Consider the following 18095-nt stretch of genomic DNA (forward strand, 5'->3'; position numbering starts at 1 on the left):
GTGTGGGCCACCACGTCGTAAAGTCATGCAACTGCCGACCACTTTATCCACGTTGACGCCGAATAGTCACGCACACTATGTCATCGGTGCATCACTATTGGTCCAACCCCCACGCGTCCACCTTTAGCCCCACACCGCCGCACACCGGATCTCGCACCGTCCTCCACACTCTATAACTATATATACCACAAATAGCTATATCCATTCAATAATCAAAACCGAAGAAGAAACAGAATCAATACAAAAAAAAAAAAAAAGAATCGTGTTGCTCTGTGAAAATGGAGAAGGAGGAAGGTGAGTTTCGACGAGCGAAAACGAGAAATTATCTGTTTGGATGCTGAGAGAATGAAATAACATTAGTCTGTGTTTTTTTTTTCTTCTCATTTTATTTTCTTATTCTCAGCAATTCAAACGTAATAATGAGGATTTTAGAAGCTAAGCATTTTTCTGTTTTGCGTTCTTCGTTTCATTTTTCGTTTAATGCGTTTGGATTTATGCATTTTGTTTGTTTGGTATTTGCAGCGTTCGAGTTTCTCGGTTGCGTTCCGCTTCTGCAGAGGCTTCCAAGCTCGGCTCTGAGGAAAATATCTCAGTATGTGGTTGTCAAACACTGTGGTAATTATTCCGTCTTTTCAATTTTGAATTTTAGTTGCATTTGTAGTCACATTACGATAATACGCATTGCGCGGCATTACATGAAAATGTAGTAAACTGGTTAGGTAATTGGTAGCGTTTGAACTGCAATGCTACATGATTGCAATTGTGGACAGTGTTTAGAACCATGAAATTGGAATTTATGCGATGAATTATCTGAAAATATGTTTGGAGAGTCGTTCTTATGTTTTTCATCGAGATGTTGTTCCATTCATCCTATGTATGCTAGTTAGTGGAGTCTTTGCTTAATATTTAGGATTGCAAAAATTAATTGGAAGATGCATGGATTAATGTTTTTAATTCATGATTGGTGGATTCTGGTGTAGAGCCAGGAGAGTATGTTGTTCGTGAGGGTGAACCTGGGGATGGCGTGTACTTCATATTGGATGGAGAGGTATGCTTATATATTCATGTTACAGACCTTAGAGAAACAAAAACAGACAGTCAGGTTTCATTGGACTGCTTGTGGATTTGTTTAGGGCAGTTTTGATAATACCCTGAAGGCTTGCACTGATCTTGAGGCAGATTTAATGGCATAAAATTGGAGAGAATGTCTGTTGCCACTCTTATTTGTCTATTGTAGTCATCTCAAACTGTTTTTTTTAAATGTTATCAAAGATTTTTAAGTTAAATCTGTTATTTCCCCCAAACCCCGTATTTGTCTATTGCACTGCTCGTATGCTTATATTTTCATTTTATGTTTTCACTTTTTTAGTTACAAAATTGTCACCTTGTTTTTAATCCGATTCCTATTTTCAAATGTTTTTAAGGAAAAGAGAAAACAAATGTTTTAAATGTTCCCTGTATTAATATTCGAAAACCGGGAAACAAATTGAAAATAAGGGGACAATTTTTTAATTGAAAAGTGAAAGCAGAAAATGTAAAGAGGAAATGGAAGGGGCCTTATATTGTTTTCGATTTCCACTATTTCTAATGCAAATCTTCAAAAAGAGGTGACAAAATAAATAAATAAAAAAAGGTGGAATTTTTTTTAATTATTATAAGTGAAAACAGTAAATGAAAACAGTTTTGCTAAATAAAATAGGCCTTCAACTTTTATTAAGAGAATAATCAACAAAGATAAATAAAACTCTTGACCACTTGGTCATAGAGGGTTAGATACCTTGTCATTATCGCAATAGCTTAAACTTATGGATGTGAAACCGCATGAATGGTTTTATATTTACCAGTGGCATTTCATTTGACAAATTTATGCTGAATATACAGTTTCATTGCTTGTAGGCCGAGGTTGTTGGATTTGTTAGTGCCAATGATGAAGATCGTCCAGAGTTCCAATTGAAAAGATACGACTACTTTGGTTATGGTAGTAAACTTCATTCTTATGTCTCAAATTGAACTTTATTGTTCAAGTATTTTCCTTTCCTCCCATAGGTTACTACATACTTCTCGGGTAGTTTTATGTCAATCATTATTTGGTTAATCTTAATTATTTTCTTCTGCTGCGCTGTAAGCCTGTAAGTATATCAATTAGTTAAACTTTTTCTAGCTACACTCGTTATCTTTTACTGCTCTGGAAAGCTGTGGTCTTTCTTGGACATGGTTGCTTAAAGTTAGGGAAAGGGTTAACTAGTTTTTGGTTGCTATAGTTTCTCCAGGACTTAATTTTCTGTTATATTATTTATTGACACAGAAATACGTAGGACTTTGCATCTGTAACTTCCATGTTTCTTCTCTGTTAACCTTTTTCTCTGGGTTAATTGGATATTTATTTGCCAGTTACACTTATGGTCTTGTTCAACATTCTGGTGCATAAGCTTTTGTTTTTGTCTCGAGTTATTTTCTCTCGTTGGAGTCATGAGAATGATGTCAATTTGAAAAAATTGTAGGTTTGTCAGACACAGTTCACCAGGCAGATGTTGTTGCTTTGTCTAAGGTGCCCCTTTAATTTCTTGTCTCACAGCTTTCCAATGTCAAAAGGTGCTGTGAAATGAAATGAATTATTCATTCCTGTAGTAACATTTATTGTTTGATGTGACAGCTGACATGCTTAGTGCTGCCCAACGAGCACTCAACACTGCTGCAGCCTAAGTCTATCTGGAGTGCAGAAAATTCTCTTGAAACATGCTCATCTGTGGAGAATATATTGCATTTGGAATCCATAGAGGTTCTCTCAATATATCATTTATTTGATTATTTATTTCTTCTTGTTGATGTGTTTACATATTAAGGCTTTTATGGAGTGATTGTTTGTGCAAGAAAATTAAGTTTGTTTATCTGCTTGCCTACATCTCTACTAATTTTTGACCTTCATAGATCTTTTCCTAACTTGCTTGTGCACGACTCTTGGAAAAGACATGCTAACATGCATAAAGTGAAAGTTAAGAAATTAAAAAGCAAGGAAAAGGAAAAATGATACAGCAATTTAAATATCTTTAAATAAGACTGATGTGGTTGTCCTGGTTTATTGGAGTATAGTTTTACTCTAATATGGTTCTCTTTGATGGCAGAATTTTGGTTTATTAATTGGTAATGTGGTGCATCTTTGATGGTGTGCAATAATACCTGGAATTCAGCCTTATAGAATTTTGTTATTCTCTTTTGAAGGTAGATATCTTCCAAGGAATTACCCTTCCAGATGCTCCAAGATTTGGAAAGGTGTTTGGGGGGCAGATGATTGGACAGGTATGATCATACTACTTTATCTTCCATATTAAAGCATGCTACACATGTCAGTGATACCTTATATACATATATTAATTACTAAAATGTGTAATGTGCAGGCACTGGCTGCGGCATCAAAATCTGTTGATTCTCTTAAGGTTGTTCATAGTTTGCATGCCTATTTTATTCTTGCAGGGGATTTACACAGTAAGCATACACACATAACTTTTTTAGAAATGCTCTGGATGCGACTTCCCTTTTTATTTCTTTTTACTCTTTTTCCTGATATGAGATGTTTGTCCCATTATACCTTCATAAACTATGAAACTTGAATGGTTCATTTTCTTTTTCTGATTCTGTCCATTAAACTATGTTGTAATTCGTGTGAGAAAGATTTCTCCTACTTATATATGATTTGTAGTTGGGAAAGTTAGGTCCAACACATACTTTTTGGTTGGTAGTTTAAGAAATAAGAATTATCTTCTTGGTAAATTCTACACCAGGCCCAGTTGTCATATTGCCTGTAATAGTTGTGAATAGAACAGGTAATAGTATAATCTATCAAGCCATCTGATATAATAAAAGACAAAAATTGCACAGTATTCAGAATCACTAGTAGGACAGTATCATCAATCAAGTAAGCTGAAGCAAACACAGCAGGCTATGTACAGGAGAATGCTCAACTACTGGATCACAAGAAAGGAAAAGACACAAAAGAAACAAACTGAGCAGCAGCTCCTCACAAAGGGAGAATACTCCCAAATCCCAATCATGATAACAGAAAATGCCCTCATACATACCCCCTAATAACCAGAACATGCCTCTCACGTAAAACCCCTTCTCAGTAATTGTCTTGCTTATGCAACCCCAAGACTCCAATTAACTCTTTTTGTTGAATATTTTGCTCCTCTTCACATCACATTTCAACTTCTTAAGCACACTGTCATAGTTAAGCCCAAGATCCTTAGATTTGGCTTGCGTATCAATACTCTCTATTAGAGTATTGTATACACCTGTACAGAAATGTGTGTAAGAAAGCCTAACTTCTAACTGTTGTTGGTTAGCCTTAGTGCCAGTTGCCTGTTGTTAGAGTTGCATATTTTGATTGATATTTCAAAATGTTAATGTCTTTGATTAATCAATTTAGAAAAATATTTTAAATTAATTTAGCGACTTAACAAAATTGATATTGACTGGTTTGGTCTTGCTAACTTGGTCTTTTAATATTGGGTTTCACCTTATCCTTTTAACCTAGTCTTAGAAGCTGTATTTTTTTTATTAGAAATATAATATTTTCAGAAGGTTTCTAGAGAGTTTCTCACAACTTTATCTTCCACCTCTTCTTCTGAGTTCCTGGATTTACAGTAAACTAAAATCTTGCTAGTTTTGTTGCCCCAACCATTGTTAGAAAGGGTGTTGTGATGGAATTAAATGCCCATATTTGGACAATCTATATTGACAACGACCATATAGCATCAAAGCTTTTAGAATGAGGAAGTCCAGTAATAAAGTCCATGCTAAAGTCATCCCAAATATTCTTGAGAATAGCCTATGGTAGTAATAAACTCACAGGAGCTAAGGATTGATTTATTTTTCTGGTTTTTGGGACATTCTGCTACTTATTTGGTAACTGTTGTCATCATGCCTGGCCAGTACAGCTTTGCTGCCAGTCTTCTTTAAGTGCGGTAAGCCCCCTGAATGGCCACTAAAAGATGTGGCATGGAATTTCTGACATACACCTGGAATTAATGTAGAAGTGGCTGATATCACAAGCTGACCCTTGAAAAATAACTTTTCCTGTCCCAGAGTACATCAGCCTTTTAAGCAGAAATAATTTTCTGTAGAAATGGATCTGCAATCACTTCTTGAGTTCTTGTCGAATTTTTTCTGCATCCAACCAGATTGGTCTAGTAAGAATCATCAGTTCCGCTTCTTTCATTCATGACAAAGCATCATCCCCATTATTATTCTTTCCCACCGTATACACGTCAAAATCATATCCCAATAGTTTAGTTAACCAGTCCTTCTGGTTTTGGGTTGTGATTCATTGATCCAACAGTTGGGAAGACATGATTAAAGCCATGAGCTCCTTCTCGTAAATTGATTTCAGCAAAGTATTTTTTTTTAAAGAGCCTTGCTATAATAAGTTATAGGTCTGGTCTCTGGCATAAGATTTACAATATCCCTCGTTCCTTTTCCTAAAGCATCACATTCAAAGATGAATGGTTTTTGAAAAATTAGGTGTCGCTAAAACAGGAACCATGAACAATCTTTGCTGCAATGTCTCCAAGGCTCACTGTGCATCTAACATCCAGAGAAATTCCCCTTTCTTTTAAAATATCAGCGAGTATTTTCCAGCTCTTTATGGGTTATTAGTTAAACTCCATGCGTTCATGTAAGCTATATCTTGTTATCATGAATTACAGATCCTAGGGCTCTGGTGGAGAATCTTTTGTAAGTTAGTTTTCATGTTGACTTTCCATAGTTTCTGCTAGAAAGTAGATCCTATAGTTTCTGTCCAAAGATAATTGACTTTTAAGTAAATCATGACATATACTCTTGTGGTTGATCCGATAATATCTCGTGTGAACTCCACTCCATTATATCATATCATGTTATTTATACTGCAACTTTAGTCGTATGCTTTAGCTTATAATAAACAAATTATACATAGGATAAACTTTTCTTTTCCAGTGCCAATTATATATCAAGTTCACCGTTTCCGTGATGGAAAGAGCTTTGCTACAAGGAAAGTGGATGGAATTCAAAAGGGAAAAGTCATATTCACTTTGCTGGCTTCATTTCAAGTAATCTATATTATTCTTAACTTGAAAGTACTTTTTTTAGTAATTATTTTATTTATTTAGTTGTGAATCTAGCCTTATGTTGTGCTCTCCCTCCCTCTATATTTACAATTGCTTATTTTTCTTTTCAATTGAATATAGTCTATAACAACAAATTTTAGTACTAAGTAGTTATCAGAACTTAAAATCTTAGACTTGTACCACTAGGAGTTAAAAAGATGTTCAGGAGAATGTCTGATTTGCTGCAAATAGCCCCCATATTGTTAATTACAGCAAGACAAAGGGCTTTTTGTTTAAACTTTTTTCTTAAAAAGAAGCGTTTTTTTGTAATAAATAAGCAGTTTTCTATTTTTTATTTGTTTGTTTAAACCGTTTTTTAAGAAGCAATTCCTATATACTAGTTTAAAAAAAAAATATTTTTGACAATCACTTTGTTTAGAATTTTTTTTTTTAAATTTTAAACAAACTGACCCAGAACCCAGGGCTGCAGAAGAGGGCTCCCTTCTAGAATTCTGGAATTGAAAGTGGTTATAATTATTTGGATTATGGAACAATAGATTTTTATTTATTTAACACGGTGAAAAAGAATTACCTGTATTAAAGCCACTTTATCTATTGCTTGTTGGGTAGTGTTTGCTTGTTTGGTATTTATTTTTAAAGTACAGAACTAGCTTTCTCACTTATGTGAGCTAGAACAAAAATGAATTTTGGACATCTCATGGCCTTGGAACTCCGTAGGTCTACTCATGCCTTTTCATTGTTTCCGGTCTACACAAAAGATAATACTGAGATCAAAGGAATATGATATCTCTAATATATAGCTGAGCAGTTTCTAGACTTATTTATATTACATGCACAGTGTGAATCAATTCTTGAGGTTTCGGAATTATGATCAAGCTATCTAAGGAAAATTCAGGGTATAAAATAAGGAACTGATATTCTGAGGAAACTAACATAAAATAAGGAAACATGGAAATAAAATCAGGGTAAATTCAGGATAGTATCTCAAGTTCTCAACAGATATAAAATATCAGTTTCTTGGTCACTTATGGCTGGCTGGAAGTGAACAAGGCCAAGACCCTTTGTCATAAAACTAGAGAGTAAAATAATGATATTTAAATTGATTGTCTGTTTATCTATTTATTTAAAAAAAAAAACTGCACAAAATTGAGGATTTGTGGTTTCTGGATATAATTATGAGTAAACTGTTAAATTCATATGGTGAAAGAAATTAAAGAATGGACGGATTAAAAGAATCAGGTTGCAGGAATCATTTCCACAAAAGATGTAATAACATTCAGAACTGTTATTATGAGTGCTAATTAAGAACTTCTGCAAGTTTTCAAGCTTGTGTTGGGTTAAAAAGTATTTTTTAAGGTCAAGATAAGGGGAAATAAATTAGTTCCCTTACATAAAAATGTAGATTATCTTTTTCCATGATAAGTTTCTCTTTGTCTATTTTTAATTTTTTTCATAACTGCAAAATACAATATGGTTAATGCAACTTCATGTAGGCTGTTGTCTGCATGACTGTGACATGTTCTTTTAACATATATGCTCCCCTGTTCTAGTCAAGAATTTTCTTTCTGAATTGGGAATATATTAATCAGTTACTTTTCTTAATCAACAGAAAGAAGAATCAGGGATGGACCACCAGGAAGTAGCTTTGCCATCTGTTCCGGCTCCAGATAAGGCAAGATAAAAGCTAATGTTTGTTATATTTGTTTGTTACTGTGGGTTTCTGTTCATTAATATTTTTCAATCTGTTACTTATAGCTTCTGCCGATGGAAGAGATGCGGGAGAGACGTCTTACTGACCCTCGTTTACCAATGTAAGATTTATTGAAAAGAATAACTTGATTGATGCAATATTGTTCTATATGACTATATTTATTTTCATTTTTCTGTCGTTGTATGTTGTTGTGTTTGTTTATTGTGGAACAGTCATGGGATCTTCTCTATTTATCATAATGTAGCTGTCAAGATTCTATATATAGGCTACAAATGAAAGTAATTTATGTATTTTGTCTATTGGGATCTGGGTTATACAAGAGGGGAAACCCTTGTCCTTCCCATTAATCCATCCTTGCTTCAAATTCGAACCTGGGACCTCCAAGTTGGGGTGCCTGGTCCATAATAATTGGAGTGTCTCCTTGGGGATGAAACCAAAAGAACTTTTAACCGATGGAAACTTCTTTTCTAAGTATTACTTGTCTAAGTATTTTGCTAGCTCCATTATTTGTGTACAAATAACCTCTTACATATTATATTAAGCTTCAAAATATGATTACTTATAAAGCAAAACATCATAATGGAAGGAAAAGACTACCCCTCCTTTGTACTTACTGACTGAATCATAAGTGTATGAACTATCTTGGTAAGTCTGCCTGATGATTTTCTGTACCATAATGACAAAATTCTTTGCCTCAGAACCTACCGGAACAAAGTAGCTACAACTCAATTCATCCCTTGGCCCATAGAGATACGGTTCTGTGAATATGAAATTTCAACAAATCAGACAAAATCTCCTCCCAGGTTAGCCTGATGCTCTGTCTGCAATTTTTTTTTCGCTTACTTTTATACTGACCATTTATGCAATGTACTGGTCAGTAAGATTTGGAAGGGAACATCGCCCTCCTTTCTCACCAAATCATTTTTCCAAATGTAACCTTAATGTCTGTTTTTCTAAATGCTTGATATTATCTGAACTTGTTTAAATACCATATGCAGTTTGAGATACTGGTTTAGAGCAAAGGGAAAACTTTCAGATGATCAAGCCTTGCATAGGTACATACATATCTTCTATTTACTTTAGATGTGTCTGGTTCCGAGTGTTCTAGTAGAATTAGTAATTTAATAAGAACTTTTATTGATGTGCCAAAGCCAAAGCTTGCACCCGATGGAGCCCATTGAGACTGCCTGAATGCATGTAATTCTGGAGCTACTTAAAACAATATTTTAGTCATGTTAAAACCTATGTTTTGTCCCAGAAAAACTTTTCTCCTGAGAAAGGATTAGTTGGGAGAGTTTGAAGAAATGGAGATCGGCAAAAATCTGATTGTACCATATGATATATTTTGAACCATCATTTGTGGATATAGATTGTCTTCGAGTAGCAATGTGATACTCACGTTGGCATACTTAAAACAATATGTAAATAAAATTTTCCGGAGATTGAAGAATTCAACTGGTGTTTGATTTCTCGCATTTCATTAGTTTTTCATACTTCGTGTATTGCAGGTGTGTGGTGGCATATGCCTCGGATCTTGTATTTCTTCAAGTAAGTTTGAATCCGCACCGTGAGAAGGGTTTCAGGACACGTTCTGTTAGTCTCGACCACTCGTAAGTATCTGACTTTTACTGGTTTCTTGATTAATAATTTATTTGTTAACATTAGAAAATGTAGGGAATGTGTAACAAGTTTTCAAGGAATGAATTTGCTTTCTTTCTTTTTGATAAATACTTTTTTGAATTTTTTATTATAATTTCAGTATGTGGTTTCACCGATCCTTGAGAGCAGATGACTGGGTGCTATTTGTGGTGAGTTTCATTCTTGTTTCTCATGTTTAATTTTTTGGAAATTACAGCAAAAGAATTTTTAATAAAAATATTTTCAGTTATAATCAATGAGCCAAATCAATATTCAATAATTGTTGCTCATTCATTAGATGAGGTCCTGTCTGGTTTACTATCAAAATCAATTTCGCAAGTGGTGACACATATCAATGTAAAATTTATGGTTGAGCTTAATTTAGGCACACATCTTGATCACATTCAATAATTTAAACTCAATTCTATTAAAATCTAAATAAATCAAAGAGGCATATCATTGTTTACTGTGAACGTCTTTTGTATTTATTTATTTTTGTTTTGTTATTTTGATTGGAAATTCATTTCTCTGTACAGATCTTTACTCCAAGCGCCTATAATGCACGTGCCTTTGTCACCGGCCAAATGTTCAATCAGAAGGGAGAGGTAAGCATGACCAAATTATACCAATTCGTTCTCTCTTTCCCTGCTTAGCTTTGTCTTATATTGTGCTACTCGGTTAAATATTGCAGCTTCTTGTATCATTGGTTCAAGAAGGGCTAGCTAGGAAAATTAGTCCACCAAATTCAACCATTAGATCCAAGTTGTGACATGCTGAAGAATGCACAGATTAGCACGTATCCATTTTAAAAATCCTATGTAATAACTTAATATCCAAATTATAAATGTAAATTTCAATATTTTTCTATAAAATGTATTTTTCGTTGTTATACAATGACAATAACAATATTAGAATTTTGTTAAGAAACTCATCCCACCTCTTCAAAATTTGAGGTGCATTAAATTAATTTTAATTTATAAGAAAAAAACCCAATTGATTTTTTATCTTTTTTGTCCATAATTACGTATGGAGAAGTTAAAATCCAAAACAAAATCTTATTTTCCAATCGATCTTGACTCAATTTAGCATGCATTTCTGTTTTTTTTTTTAACCCAAAATATGCTCAAAACTAAAGTTAACTAATCTCTAGTGATACTGTAATCAATTTAAAAACCTTGCATCTCCCAACAAATATCCTTTCTTACATACAAAACCTGAAAATCAAACATTTGACCAGATATCTAATGTACACTTTGTATACAACTACTTCGTAACTATCCATTTAAACGCTTAGGTCATTAGCTGATTTTACCATGCGCCTTCACAGCCTGTTAAATGGTTCTATCAAGAGTTTGATGTGTGTCATAGGTGCAGATAAAGTTAGCATATTAAAAATTTGAAAGTAGAGATAAAAATATGTGAAATCAGATCAAGACGATAAATATATAGATTAGATCTATTTTATAAAATTAAAACCTAAATTTGATCAATATTTTAGATTTTTTTTATAGAGATAACTCAATCTTTTTAAAATATGATTTAATCTATTAGCTTATTTAAAAATTTATTTTTAAATACATCACTACAATTTATTTTTTAATCTACATGATAAAATATAATTTATTTAATATAATTAAATTTTAAATTTTTAAATATATACAATGTCACAAAGAAGAAAAAAGTAAGTTATTTTTTATTAGAGGAACAATTTATGTGTTATGTACACTATATAATGAAAAAGAATAATTATATAAAAAAATTATTATATATGAGGTGATCTCAAAAATACTGGACACATATACAATGTCACAAAGAAAAAATAAATAAAAATATTTTTTATTAAAGGAATAATTTATGTATATTCAAAATTATTTTCTGTTAAAGGAAGAACATGTATATCCATATACATTAACATAGACTTATGCATGAACTATTATGATAAGAGAGACTAATCTTATTCAAAAAAAATCTAATTATTTCAATTATCTCTCAATAACCAACTTCTACTTTAAAAAATTAAAATAATTATGATAATATCCTTTCAAATTATTGGTTTAATTATAACAAAATTTAGTAATTTAAGAAGATGACCTAATTATTCAATACAATTACTTTTAATACTAAGACAATTATTTATTTATTTATATTATATAAATAATATTTTTAAAAATCTAGACTTGATTTTTTTATTTATTAAAGAGGTTAGATCAAACTAGATTTTGAAAAAACTAAATCATAAACCCCTATTTAAGATTTAATCTATTTCCATCCTTAATTGGGAGGACATTGACAGGCATGTGATTTATTTAGTGCGTCATAAAAGAATTCTCCTAGATTGCAATGCCATGTGAGCAATATGAACATAAATTTTGGGCATAATAGAGAAGAACTACAGAAAACTGTTGCGGCACAATCTATGAAAGAATATTGTGAAGATTCATATTAAGGACTACAACAGATATCCTTCAAACATGCCTCCCAAGGTGACCTAAATGCTCAGACCAGGGCATCATCAACCATCCTTTATATCGTTATATACTGCCACTTTTCACATATCAGACACGGACCAAAGATAAGCTTCTCTATCTCTAGCTTGCCTCTCATTTGCTCTCTTGAACATATCCTTTTCGAACCCTACAAGCAGCATAAGATAAGTCAATCATTTAAGAGTTTTACATTTCCATAAGAAAAGTGAAGGTAAAATCCAAGAACAAAAAGTGTGGCAAATATGAACCAACCATTACTACGATCAACACCATCCCAGTGCCGTCCTGGCCTTATTCCATACCGATTTGGAGCAGCATCTAACCCTCTTTTTAACCAGCTGTGATTTGGAATATCCTGAGGGACAACAAAACCCGATTCCTTCATCTTCTCATTTTCCCCCAAATTTGGAAGAACAGGCTCCGGATATTTTTTCTGCAAATGACAATTGACACAAGCATGTCAGAAGTGGTCAAACTTCACAATCTTTCATGTCCAGCAGTAAGAGTTGTATTGCCTTACCTTCACCAAATGTGCCATAGGATCACCCCACCTTAATCTCTCCTTCAGCATTTTGTCAAGTTCAGGATCATCTCTGAAAGTAAACAGAAGTGTAAATGCAGTATAAGATAGGGAGAAGAAAAGCAAAAAGGAACTTTTCAATAACATCACTAACATGACTAAACAATAAACATCAACATTGCGTATCAATGATGACCCAGGACACGTTCACAAAGGGATTTTCAATAAGAACATAAATCATTTATATAGTAACTTTCATGCTAGCACACAGCAAACAAAGTAATTATAAAGCACTTATAATCCTCAAACAAAACAAATCTTTTGTATGTTCAAAACAAGTGTGAAAAAAGACTAACCCTGGCAATTAAAGACATGACAATCAACAGGAAAACACAAATATATTCAAAGTGATTAAAGCACCCCAGGATATCAGTATTGGGTACATGGATACTGGATAGGGGCATGCATGTAGTATTTGATACCCTATATCATGTTTGTGCATCATAGGTTGCTACAATACTTTGAAAACAAATTTATAACAATCTAGAACCCCGATTTCTATGTCCATTATGTATACCTGGTCCGTGCAAAAGGCTTTTCCTTCTCAAGTTCTAGTTCCTTCAGCCTAGCCTCCGCTTCACGCTTTTGAGCTAAGCCCTTGCCCCACTCTATTTCCTTATCCTGAAAATCACAAAGATAGCAAAGAATTCAGCTTACCAGTTTTCACGGGAAAACATTAATGACATGAATGTGAGATGGGTTCTTGTCCTCCAGATGTAATATTAGTAGTAATAATATGTTTACATAGCAATAATAACATTATATTTTAGTTAATATACATTTGCATGGAACAAATAACTTATTGCTCTATTTTATCAGGAAAAGTTTATTCACAACTTGCACATTCTAATACCATGAATACAATTTGAACCACATCATTTCGCTTGTTCTGGCAAGTCAACAAACCTCCTAATCTATACTTAATGAAACAAACTAGGCAATTATACTTAATGAAATTAACATATGCAATGTTGCATTGCTGCCTATTACCATGTCAATCTTCACATCATTCAATATGCAGACAGTCCTCCAGAAAATTCCGCGAGTGAACAAAAACAAACTAAACAAGTATCTGTTTGACCACTCATATTACATATAAAACGAGAATTGGATCCTCACAAAGAATCATACTTTCTTTTTTTCTACACCTATATGATTTGCAGCCAAATTACATATTGGACAGGACACACAGAAAGCTACATTCAGAAACAATGCACTAGTGCTACACAGAATGATGCAGTGCACAATATACCTTGGGTTTATCTTCTACTTTTTGTTTTGATTTTAAGTATTCCTCCTTTGAAATGCGTACTCCTGCAAAATCCAGCAAAATTCAATAATTCATGTAATCACAAACAATGACATCAAATCAAATAGATTGCAAAGAAACATCAACTAAAACTTGACTTGAATTCTGACCTTTAACTTTATCACGATATACAGGTTCAGCACCGCGCCCACTGATGGAAGGGTCCATCTGTTTAAATCTGCATAAAGCAGGGTTTTATTCTATATGCAAGCTAAATCAATTGATACATTTTATTGTGAAATTCTATACGCAAGTTAAATAGGATTGATGGGAATTGGAGAAAACTGTGGCACAACGGAATACATTTACTCAGAGCAAGCTTTTCCCAGGCATACAAGTGACAATACTATCCCTAGGCCTCTACATAATGGCTTAAGATTTTAGAAGAATTGATCCCAGACATGCAACATTTTATTAGTTCTACACATCTTGATAATTGAATTTTAATATTCATAGTTAAAAGCAAAAAATACAATAATACATGCTAAAATACACTAGTTATACACAAGAAACAGTTAAAGGAAACAATGAAACTGGCACTACACAAATTTTAGTCATCAAATAACGGAATATTGTTGGACATGTGATTTTTTTCCCTACCAATAACGAAAATTTTCTGAAAATTAAACATGTCAATCCATATGTAGCTGCTGGTATTCCTTGAAAATACTCGATAACATTAGGACAAATATTATATGATTGTTGTATTTAGTTTAAGTGTTTAACCAATCCCTAAAACTAGCAGATTTGAGATTTGATTGTGTATGCTGTAGTTATAAATTCATGAGGCTAAGAAGGATTTTTATCAAGTCATTCACATCATAAAAAGTCTTATTCAAGTGTAGCCATAGTCCATAAATAGATAACAGCCATTGTTTTCTGATATGCAGTATTCCATATTACCATAACAAACAAATAGATAACTTTTGTCTAAGGCAGGTAGAACTCTCAGTATTCCATGCCATGGAAAAAACATGCTTAGAACTACAACATCATGGCATTAAGCAAGGACAATAACAAATATTCATCTGGTATAAAAGAAACCGTGCTTGGAAAGTATTATATAATAACTGAACAATCACCTTAACAGATCATCACTCTTCTTTCTGTCAATCTCGTCTGTGATATCCTTACTAGAAATTAAACCTGTTTTAGGCACATGCACAGATTCTGGATTGGGTGCCTCCTTAGTATTTTTCCTTGGTGGAGAAAGGTCAGGATCCAAAAATGGACGTGAAACAACTTTCGTTGAAGGACTAGGAGATCGATGGCGAGAAAGATCGGACACACCCGATCTTGCAAAATTCTTCTGGCTTTTCCTTGGGGGTGAAAGGTCTGTCACTGCAGATCCATGTAAAGCATCTTGAGAAGGAGAATCATGACGAGGTCGTCGCGGTGGAGAGAGATCTTGTGGTGAATGGCGATGAGAAAAACCAGCCAAGCCTGATCTTGCAACATTCTTCTGGATTTTCCTTGGGGTTGAAAGGTCTGATGTTTCAAATCCATCTTGAGAGGGAGAATTATGACGACCTCGTCTAGGTGGAGACATATCTTGCATGTCAGAAGTATCATAATCACGACGACCTCGTCGAGGTGGAGAGAAATCTTGAGGTGAACGATGACGAGAAATATCAGGCAAACCCATTCTTGCAGCATTCTTTTGGATTTTCCTTGGGGGTGAAAGGTCCGATGCCACAGATCTATGTAACACATCTTGAGAGGGAGAATCATGACGACGTCGTGGTGGTGGAGAAATGTCTTGCAAATTAGAAGTCCCGTGATCTGGTGATGGAGTGTCATTCCGACTCATAAGTCGATTTGGAGATAAATCAGCACCCTTTCTTTTAGAAGTTGAAGGATTTAATTCAGGTTCAGGTGAAGGAGTGTCATTTCGAACCCTCTGTTTACGGGGTGGAGACATATCATCATTTGATTTAATAGGATTTGCAGATGTAGATGAAAGTGAAACCCAACCACTTCCATCTTCGGATATAGCATGATAAGGACGTCTGGCCTTCAGCTGTTCAAGCCTCTTCATACGCTTCACTTCAATGTCTTCATCCACTAGTGGCTTCTCCTCATCTACATAAACCAATAAAATATGGTTATACAAAATAATAGTATAGTACAGAAATGAACAATGTTAAATTGTCTAACATGAATCAATATTTATATTTGTATCGCATACCTGATGATTTATCATTTCCTTCTTCTGCAAGGTCTACGGGTTTCTGCCACGCAGGATCTTCATCCACGACCAATAAGCCAGTTGCTGGTGGCTGACTTTTCTTCTTCTGCTTCTTCTTCTTATTTTTTTTCTTCTCTTCTTCAGTGTTACTTTCATACCTTTTCAGATAATCCTTCAACGAATTGGACCCCATTGATCAAGTCAGCATATACAATGCCCACACTTCAGCCTCTATACTTACCTATCACAATGTTTAAGTTCAATCAGGTGAAAGAATCCCTAGTAGTAAAAATGAGACTGTATGGTATTATCTATGTAACATCCAACCGTGAGAAACCCATGAACGAGGTGAACCTAAGATTCGCAAATCACTTTCTACATCAGAAGAATATAAAAACATCTTATTTATAAGTTCACTTAAACCCTTAATAAAGTTCAACAGGTGAAGAGCAGAGTTTTGCAATAACAACATAGCACTATCTAAAAATTTCAAACAAACAAGACCAAACCATGAGAAAAGTGACATAAGGGAGCTTAACTACGGGAAGAAATAAATGGTTTGTGTACTAATACAGAGAGCAGTGAAATTGTAATCAGGAAAAAAATCAACAGAAACAGAAGCAGAAATTCAGACCCAAAATCGTAATCAGAAATTGGTACCTTTGCGTAGTGAAGGGTTGAGACGTGCTCGCAACCGCGCGCAACGAAGGAGAAGATGATGATTTAGACAAAAAAAAAAAAGAATTAAAAACCAGGGTTTGGTTTTCAAACTTGAATCGCGAGGAGAGTAGAAGGATCTTTTGGGAAAAGGAAAGCCAGAAAACTAGGGCTGTGAAAACGGGTCAACCCGGCCCATTTGACTCGAATCACCTCAATTCACTTCCTGAGTGAACTAGCCCGACCCGGCCCGGCTCACCTGCGTTATTGTCTGAATTTAGCTTGTCGCTCTCGGAGGCGCGGTGGCTGGGGAGGTGCCGGCGGAGAGGCGGCTTAGGGTTTGTTTTGGCAAATAGAGAGATAATGATTGATGACGATGGGTGTCGTTGTTGGGTCTCACGGGGGTCCGTAAGTGGTCCAGTTGACTTTTCAAAATGTTAGCCTATTGCTGTATGCACGGCAAATATACTCGTACTCGCGAGTAATATCCAAACTCGTCCTGACTTTGATAGAGAATACCCAGTTTGATCGGGTATAGATACGGATATGAGTAAAATTTGATATATTAAATTGGATACGAGTATGTACTTACCCGCCCCGTACCCGTACCTGTACCCGTCCCCGTCCCCGTCTTCATTCCTATTTTTAATTTAATACTCACTTTCAATTTAATTATATTAAAAAAATTTAATATTTTTTATGTGTGATTATTTATTATAATATAATATAGAAAAATAATTTAATTATAATTATAATATAAAAAATAATAATTTAAAAATATCATATTTAAAATAAATAAAAAAAATTGACGGGTACAGGTACGAGTATACTCGATACCCGACGAGAACGGGGATAGGGATGAAAATCACATACTCGACGGGTACGGGTACGAAGACAGGAATGAATTTGACTTGCAAAAACGAGAATGGGTATCATAAAACTCATATCCGACCCGCCCTATTGTCATCCCTAAAGAGCTCACTTTCACAACAGGAAAGGGGAAGAATGTATTATATTAGGTTTAATTATTTTTGGATCTCTTTTATTTTTTATTACTAGTTAAATATTCAGGTGAGATTAGATTGTGTATAATGCATATCAAGTTTAAATTTTATTGTTGTTTTTGTGATTTTTAATTAAAAAAATATTCATACTAATATTGAAAATATAGTTTTAAAAACAGGATCGGTCATTGAACCGGTTAAGGTACTGGGTCAGTGGGTCAAAGGTTGAACCAGTGGGTCACTAGTTGAACCGCATGACTCGATTTTTATTTATTTTTATTAAAAAAATTCATATTAAATATATTTAATACTTATAAATTTTAATAAATTCATATCTTATTTTAAATTTCAATTTTTCTATCTTATTTAAAATTATTTTTATTTTTATTTTGTAAAAAAAATACATAAAAAATTACATGTT

The 18095-nt window shown here is 33.9% G+C and overlaps 2 protein-coding genes across 3 annotated transcripts; one reads left to right on the forward strand and one right to left on the reverse strand.

The window, feature by feature from the left end:
* Positions 1 to 96: 96 nt before the first annotated feature.
* Positions 97 to 10454, forward strand: LOC109797737 (acyl-CoA hydrolase 2). Of its 2 annotated transcripts, XM_020357864.3 has the most exons (17): positions 98 to 294; positions 523 to 615; positions 981 to 1048; positions 1897 to 1978; positions 2502 to 2548; positions 2654 to 2779; positions 3220 to 3297; positions 3396 to 3483; positions 5971 to 6083; positions 7711 to 7773; positions 7857 to 7912; positions 8511 to 8615; positions 8811 to 8867; positions 9321 to 9422; positions 9572 to 9620; positions 9987 to 10055; positions 10142 to 10454. In XM_020357864.3, the coding sequence occupies exons 1-17, from the start codon at positions 279 to 281 to the stop codon at positions 10217 to 10219; spliced, it is 1290 nt and encodes a 429-aa protein (XP_020213453.2). In that variant the 5' UTR covers positions 98 to 278; the 3' UTR covers positions 10220 to 10454. The 2 variants fall into 2 exon arrangements, with proteins under 2 accessions (XP_020213460.1, XP_020213453.2); XM_020357871.3 differs by lacking the exon at positions 981 to 1048 and having other exon boundaries at positions 97 to 294.
* Positions 10455 to 11798: 1344 nt separating this feature from the next.
* LOC109798826 (pre-mRNA-splicing factor of RES complex protein) lies at positions 11799 to 17087 on the reverse strand. Its single transcript, XM_020359229.3, has 9 exons — positions 16674 to 17087; positions 16014 to 16254; positions 14908 to 15907; positions 13936 to 14003; positions 13769 to 13830; positions 13034 to 13137; positions 12457 to 12529; positions 12189 to 12369; positions 11799 to 12084 (listed from the first exon to the last, which is right to left on the reverse strand). Exons 2-9 carry the CDS (start codon positions 16204 to 16206, stop codon positions 11999 to 12001), a joined length of 1767 nt encoding a protein of 588 aa, XP_020214818.1. The 5' UTR covers positions 16207 to 16254; positions 16674 to 17087; the 3' UTR covers positions 11799 to 11998.
* Positions 17088 to 18095: the final 1008 nt, after the last annotated feature.

The sequence above is a fragment of the Cajanus cajan genome, chromosome 3 (genome assembly GCF_000230855.2).
Source record: "Cajanus cajan strain Asha chromosome 3, NIPB_CcT2T_4, whole genome shotgun sequence".
NCBI lineage: Eukaryota > Viridiplantae > Streptophyta > Magnoliopsida > Fabales > Fabaceae > Cajanus > Cajanus cajan.

What these genes read in the sequence shown, in the direction of transcription:
- LOC109798826 (XM_020359229.3), bottom strand. Translation starts at nt 16,206, where the DNA reads ATGGGGTCCAATTCGTTGAAGGATTATCTGAAAAGGTATGAAAGTAAC. An exon ending in ATATCGTGATAAAGTTAAAG is followed by an intron (nt 13,831 to 13,935) that starts GTCAGAATTCAA and finishes TGGATTTTGCAG; the next exon opens with GAGTACGCATTTCAAAGGAG. An exon ending in CTATGGCACATTTGGTGAAG is followed by an intron (nt 12,370 to 12,456) that starts GTAAGGCAATAC and finishes TGTCATTTGCAG; the next exon opens with AAAAAATATCCGGAGCCTGT.
- LOC109797737 (XM_020357864.3), top strand. An exon ending in GGGGGCAGATGATTGGACAG is followed by an intron (nt 3,298 to 3,395) that starts GTATGATCATAC and finishes TGTAATGTGCAG; the next exon opens with GCACTGGCTGCGGCATCAAA. An exon ending in CTTTGCTGGCTTCATTTCAA is followed by an intron (nt 6,084 to 7,710) that starts GTAATCTATATT and finishes CTTAATCAACAG; the next exon opens with AAAGAAGAATCAGGGATGGA.